We start from the raw sequence: 7,813 nt of genomic DNA on the forward strand, positions 1-7,813 counted from the left end.
TGCTGAAATATGATAAATTCTTGTTGAAATGTCATACCTTAGTAAATTTTTGGTGACAAAAAACTATTTATGTCATATAAAATAAGTTTATTTTATTTTTTTAATATATGCAGCAACATACATATGTTAAAAAACAAACACGTTTTTTATTATAGTCTGCAACCCTTTGTTTATTCTCTTCCACTGCAGAGGGTTGCATAGGTCGTTTGCAGACTTTATGAATATTTGTTTTAAAAGAACAAACAACACCTTAGTCTTTGAATGTTTTTTGTTAATGTATAAAAGCACATTGTTAATTTATTATTCGGGTTATTCGGGCGTATAGAATCCTAATACAGTTTATTCGGTTTTTTTTCGATTATATTAGGTTCTTAATAATCTTATACATGTTATTCGGGGTTATTCTGGTAATAACCGAACAGAACCGATTAATACCTGAACTGAACCGAACCCGTATTGGTTAATCGGTTCGGTTTTAGGTTAATGATAAGTTTTCGCTAAAATGTGTAAAATATAACGTGAAGTCTATGCCCAATGTAGCATGTAGGACACCACACCCAATCTTCTACATGTCGACGATCCAAAAGAAACAAACCCGGAACAAGACTTTCACGTAAAAATTTAATACTAACATAATAGTAGGGCTACAAGCTACCTGCTGGGGTTATTTAAAATGTAGCTGCAGGGCTTGTATATACAGAAATTTTTTCGAAGCTTCACGTTCTTCAAACGTTAGACTGCACCCAATAATGGAAGCTCAAGCTATTCTGCTGTTACCAGTTCCCTCGGCGCCCACAATCTTCAAAACCTCTTCACGGATAATTGTGAAATCACAAGAACAAATCCGTGCCACAGGTCGCCAGTTACTAGTTTCCCACCCTTCAGCCATCGCACCTAAACGGGAGAAAGATGCTAAAAAACGGATTGTTGTAACGGGCATGGGTCTCGTCTCCGTCTTTGGGGGTGACGTCGGCACGTTCTACGATAGCCTCCTAGCGGGTGAGAGTGGAATCAGTTTAATTGACAAATTTGATGCTTCATCATTCCCAACAAGGTTTGGTGGCCAAATTCGTGGATTCCACTCAAATGGGTATATAGACGCCAAAAGCGACAAGCGACTTGATGATTGTCAAAGGTATTGTATTGTTGCGGGGAAAAAAGCTCTTGAAGATGCTGGTCTTGGAAACCAAGAACTCTACAAAGTTTGTAATTTCTTCCATTTTTCATGTTTCTAATGATTTGGTACATTGTGTTATAGTAAACTCTGATGGTGTGCAGATCGATAAGGATCGTGCTGGTGTGGTTGTGGGATCAGGATTTGGAGGTGTTACGATATTTTCTAATAATGTCGAGTCTCTCATAGAGAGAGGTTATAAGAAGATTACACCTTTTTTAGCACCTTATTGCATACCAAACATGGGCCCGGCGTTACTTGCTAAAGATCTTGGCTTTATGGGACCAAATTACAGCATCTCAGCTGCTTGTGCGACATCCAACTTTTGCTTCTGTGCTGCTGCTAATCATATCCGTGAAGGGAAGGCTGATTTGATGATTGCTGGTGGGGTCGATGCTCCCATTGTTCCCGTGCAATTGGGAGGTTTTGTTGCTTGTAATGCTTTATCTCAAAGAAACGATGATCCCCAAACTGCTTCTAGACCATGGGACAAAGACAGAGATGGGTTCGTTTTGAGCGAAGGTGCTGGTGTTTTGGTAACTTTAGCACCCATGCTTTTATTAGATTGACTTCTATCTTATTTGTTGATCATGTTGGCTATATGTGAACGTTGATCTCCTTTGTTTGAAGGTTATGGAGAGTTTAGACCATGCAATGAAAAGGGGAGCTCCAATACTTGCGGAATACTTAGGAGATGCGGTTAATTATGACGCTTATCATGTAACTAATCCGAGATTTGATGGGCTCTGTGTTTCATCTTGCATTCGAAGCTGCCTTGTGGATGCTGGTGTATCTGTAGAGGAGGTACTTCAGTTTTATGTTAAGAATGTTGAAAATTAAAAGACCTTCATACATTATCTTTGTGGAGCTAAATCTTGTTTGTAGGTAAATTACATCAATGCACATGCAACTTCAACAGTGGTAGGAGATCTGGCAGAGGTTAATGCTCTCAAAAAGGTGTTTAAAAGCAAGGAAGAGATCAAAATGAACGCTACTAAGGTGAGAACGTCCATAGTCAACTTTGTCTCCTTAGTGTCATCTCTGCTCGGTATTGATATTATTTTATTTTGTATTTTTCTTCAGAGTATGATTGGGCACTGTATGGGAGCAGCTGGAGGTCTGGAAGCCATTGCTACAATCAAAGCTATTCAAACAGGATGGTTGCATCCCACCATTAATCAATTTGTATGTGCTACTTACATTCACGTTTGTTTGCCTTTTATCATTCTTAGTTTGATCTTAACGTCCTCATTAATTGCAACTGTAGAACCCAGAACCTGAAGTTGAATTCGACACAGTTGCAAATGATAAGCAACAGCATGAAATCAACGTTGGTGAGTTGGTTTCTCTTTCTCCATGGTTCAGATGTCATGTTTAATAAAGTTATCTTATTCAATGTCTTTTGTTATGCATGCAGCAATTTCATGTTCGGTTGGTATTGGTGGACACAACTCCGTAATAGCATTCTCGGAATTTAAAGCATGATATATTCATCTATAATTTCTTAAAAACATTATGGCCTTTGAGGCATTTGATAAACTTGTCAAATGTGATCCCTGCATATTTACAGAATATTGATTTTTTTTTACGTGTATATATATATATATATATATATATATATATATATATATATATATATATATATATATTATAATGTTATGATTTTGATTGAACCTTACGTCAAGAGCTCACAGAAGTTGGTTTACTAATTTACCTTAGCATGAAACTAGCTAGAAAGTGTATTTTAGCAAAAAACTAGATTATAGCCCGCGTTAAACGCGGAAAATGCATAAAAAACATATAATCGTTTATAGATATTGTATAATGATTATAAAAAAATATATGGTTATTGATATTATTGAAATGTATAGAAAATACATTGAAAATGATAAATATATATAATCATTGAAAGATATCTTTGTAGACATCGTTTTTTGTTTTATTAGTTGAACGACTTTCCTCGTCTCATATAATTATGATATTTATATATTTATAAGCATTTTAATTAGATGTTCCTTGCATAATAATGTTACCTAATTTAAACATATATTGACACCCAATATACCGTTTTTTCTATTGCATTAAATATTGACAACTATTTCATTTATTCAAATAAAGTTATGTAATATAATTTATAAAATGTTAAATGTTATATAGATTTAATTTTAGTATATCATCAATGGAGATTCTATTCTAAATCATTATTAGTTTATTTTAAATTGATTATAAATATAAATGCTAGCTTTTATGTTTGTTTTTATTTATTTAGTGTTCGCAAGAACTTTGCATTAGTTTTAGCGCAACTTTAAATAATTTTAGTATATCATCAATGTAATTTGATATATCTGTCAATTATATGAAATATCAAATAATGACATTTCATTACTATTGTGATAATTTAATTTATATATTGTATTTTTACTAATCTTAACAGTCTTATTTTTTCTAATAACCGTAACGCTTTTACTAAATGTACTTTCTACAAATCTTCTAATATCTTATAATTTTTATCTTACTTTATAATTTTTCATAACTATGTTATTTTCAAGATTGACTGTTTTAATAGTGCTTTTTTAGTCTATTCAATTTTATATTTCATTGTACAACATCATCGTTTTGTATGTATTCTGAAATTTCACTTTAAAAATGCTTAATGTTTACACCTTGATATTAATTTTTTTAATAAACTCATGTAATAATTATGGAATATATATATATCTCATTTTAATTAACATTCACTTCCTTTATTATATCAAATTCCTCATTAAACGGATACACTTTTGGAAAATAATAATTATAATAGGGCAGCATTATCTAAGACGTAAATGTTTGATATACTTTTGGAGAATAAAAAATCAGGATCATTAAAAAATATATATATAAAGAAAATACAAATTTAAATTTGTTGAAATTATGGATGAAATTACTGGCGAAAATTTATTTTGGAGGGAGTTGTATTTTGTAAGGTATAATAATATTACAAAATTTGAAATATCTATATTTGTTGTGTAAATTAATAAATTTTATTGTTACTATACAAAGATAAAAAAGTAGGTTGATATGATATACAAAAACATAATAATTTCAATGATATTTTAAAATCATGCCAAAATTAAACGGATTCTTATGACATAAAAGTTAAAAAAAAAATCATAATCATCTCTAATATATAAAAGTAACATTTTCGTAATTAATGTCAGTTCCAAGATAGTTAATTTTTGTTTTGTTAAAGGTACCTAATATCTTTTCATGTTTATTTGAAAAGTTTCAGAAAAGTAGTTAACTGATTTCATGTAATTTGTGACAAAGAAAATCGAGATATATATATGAATACATACGTTTGATATACGAACAAAAAATAATTGAAATAACATAAAAAACGAAAGAATGTACTGACCTTCTAGCGCACAAGATCGAATGTTTATAGCAGAGAATGATGATGGAAGTTATAAGCAATATTAACGATGTTGTAGGAGAATGTTTGAAGAAAAGAAACGATTGAAAATAAATGTGAGTCGCGGATTCAATGATGAATCATATATGTATGTGATAATTTGAATATGATTTTTCGGTATTAATGATTTTCTAATAAAAAAAGATTTTATATTAATGTAATATAAACGGATTTATATTAATGGTTGATATTAAAGCGTTGATTGAAATGATTTGTTAGTAATATGTTTTTAAAATTGACCATATTAAAATCTTCATAACTGAAAATTCAAGATGTAAAATATGCAAAGCTTTTATTGGAATTAAATACATTCCATTTCAACGAATGTAAGTTATTGATTGATGATTGGAAAACATTTATTGGAATTAAATACATTTCATATGGGGAAGATGATGTCAACAATTTGATTTAAGGGTGGAAAAAATAAGATTGAAATACAATCAATGGTTCAGATTATTTAAGATGATGTCATAAGGTTTCTCTTTTAATAATATTTAAGATTTCCGCCCCTAATTTGACATTTGTAAAAAAACTTAAGATGAAATTTAGCAACGCATTTGTTCACCTTTCTGGTATTTTCTCGCAAAGTTATAATCAAAATATCATTTCCTAATTAGTTATATAAACAACCTTTTTTTGTTTATTCTATTATATAAGGATGAACACTTTGTACAAAATTTCGATCCCATACCAATACCGAACCGAACTTAATAATATGGAATGGTACTCCAAAATCACATAATTCGTCATTCAATCGAAACCGGTTTAGGTACTATTACCGGTAATATAAATTCTAGTCAATACTAGTGCCCTCCAATCATAAATTCCTTTTACCAAATACATGCTCCTTATTTATTTTTTTTAATATTTAACTATCAAACAAATATCCTTTACGATTTATTATAGCCATGATTTGATGTTTTGTCAAATAAAACGTTCGTCTATCATTTCATTTATATATACATAAAAGCTTAAAAACTTTAGCTACACGAATGTTTTTTCTCTTTCTTCTTTTTCCACTCAAGTTTTTCTTTTCATAAAAGCAACCCATTTTTCCTTTCCATCTTATCCATTTTGGTCGCCGCCTTGCCGCCCTCCTCGTCCAATACCGTTTCTTTCGCTTTTCTTTATTTCCTCTTCTTTCTTTTTCACTATTCCTTCGCCTTCCCTTTTTGGATCCCATCGCCTCATCTCTCTGCCTCCACTCAGTAGTAGTCCTTCTAACTGGTCTGTAGATCCTTCTTCTTCGCACCAATTCTCCGTGTCCTTCTAGCTTTCTCTGTCTCATCTCTGTTCGTCTTCTTCACCCAAAAATCAATTTTTAACGGCATAATTTCATCAAAATTCGATCCCTCACCATAGCCCGATTCTCGACCTTAAATCGATGGTCGGGATTAGGGTTTTCTGTTTTGCTGGATGCCCTCAACTCCGTTTTCCCTCTTAATTCTCATTCCCACCTCCATCAACAGACCACCGCCGACCTTGCCTTCCGATGACGTTCTTAGGTCTGGTTTCCACCGCTGAACATACTCTCGCTTCCTCTCTAACCTTAAATCCATAGAGCAGCCACTACACTTCTCATGTCGCCCACCACCATCCTCTACCATCGCCTACTTGTGCTAATACTACCGTACTCCAAACGCAGCGCCTTAAGGAATCTCTCAATGACAACAACAGAAACACGGAGAATGGAATGCGAGAAAGAGAAAGAGGAAGTTGGAATTCGACTTTAGGTGACCGCAATTACTTCGTCTTATTCTCAATTTTTTCTAAACCGATTTGTTGTTCAAGTATGGAATATTTGGGAAATTTGATGTTTTTTCTGGATCTTCAATTACTATGCCTTTGTTGTTGATACCACGTTATAGAAATAAAATACCTTTCCTCACTGCCACCCTCTCCCCCACAAGACAACCAATTACGGTAAATTGTAGATTAAGGTCAACCAAAGATGAATATACACATGTTTTACAACCGGAGGCCAGGGCTGCTGCTTTCTGTGATAAAAACTCCTAATAATATCGGTTCAAACATTCAGCAGGTTGTTATCAGTTGTTTCAATAGCTTTGCGGTTGATGTTTTCAAAGCTGAGGTATAATTATTTTATATATCATGTGGGTTTTATTTTGTTAATTCGTATCTTAATTAAGAGACTTCCTTTAATTTCAAAACATGGTGAGATTCATAAGTATGAATTAGATAAATGGAGTGGATTATCGAGAGGTTTCCCTGATAGCACAATAAGCCCAAACTCAAGGCACTGCACAAACATTATGCCTAACTCAGGAGATCCTTACAGTTGCTGGTGTTCCTAATCTGTTTCTTGGAATAACACCTGCTTATCTGTGGAAAAGTTAGGTCCAACTTGTGCTATGACCTACGGTAAGTTGACCATGTGTTTTTCGCTCCTTATTAGTGAAAGTTAAGTTTGTTGCTATTTTTTTCTTCTTCGTATTTTCCTATTATGTGCTTATAGTTTCCGATAAATTGTTGTAGGATGTGGGAGAATAACAAATGTTGCTTCTTTGTGAGATTGAGATCCACTTAAAGGCTAATCAGTCAGCTCCTCCTGAGTAAATTAAATATTTAAGATTTGCCAACTCAGGAATTCCAAAGTGACACTATGGTCATTAAAGATACCATCTCAGCAATGGAAACCTCAACTATGGAATTTGTGCTCTCATTGGACGATAATGGCTACCAGCATTTACATATTGTAATTTTTTTTTAATTTATTATATTTTTAAGATTAATTTTATTTTCTGTTTTCGGCTGCTCGGAGTCGTGAGTGGGTTAACTAGCGGTCTATGGCTGTACCGGGGGTACCGCCTGGAAAGATCTCCATGCACAATAGGTTCAGCGGGTTCTCTTTAATGTTTTCACTCGGATTGCCATTTTTCAAATACCAATTACAGTTTTCAATTAGAAACAATGATAAATGTAGGTTTTATTTCTGGTTTTTTTTATAGCAAATAAAAAGAAACATATATATATATATATATATATATATATATATATATATATATATATATATATATATATATATATATATATATATATATATATATATATAAAGTTAAATATTTTTAGGAATAACAGGGAGTTATAAAAGAGAATGTAGTCCAACTTAGAAAATCAATTGGTGCACCATGGATGGCTGTTCTTCAATTTGGTAGTAAATTAAT

At 32.3% G+C, this 7,813-nt stretch overlaps 1 protein-coding gene across 1 annotated transcript; it reads left to right on the forward strand.

Annotated features, from left to right (window-relative positions):
• The first annotated feature begins 721 nt into the window (after positions 1-721).
• LOC111894835 (3-oxoacyl-[acyl-carrier-protein] synthase I, chloroplastic) lies at positions 722-2,753 on the forward strand. The gene is made up of 7 exons (XM_023890927.3): positions 722-1,202; positions 1,279-1,710; positions 1,805-1,978; positions 2,060-2,173; positions 2,258-2,359; positions 2,442-2,508; positions 2,592-2,753. Exons 1-7 carry the CDS (start codon positions 750-752, stop codon positions 2,657-2,659), a joined length of 1,410 nt encoding a protein of 469 aa, XP_023746695.1. The 5' UTR covers positions 722-749; the 3' UTR covers positions 2,660-2,753.
• The last annotated feature ends 5,060 nt before the right edge of the window (positions 2,754-7,813 follow it).

Source organism: Lactuca sativa, chromosome 1, assembly GCF_002870075.4.
Source record: "Lactuca sativa cultivar Salinas chromosome 1, Lsat_Salinas_v11, whole genome shotgun sequence".
Classification (NCBI taxonomy): Eukaryota; Viridiplantae; Streptophyta; class Magnoliopsida; order Asterales; family Asteraceae; genus Lactuca; species Lactuca sativa.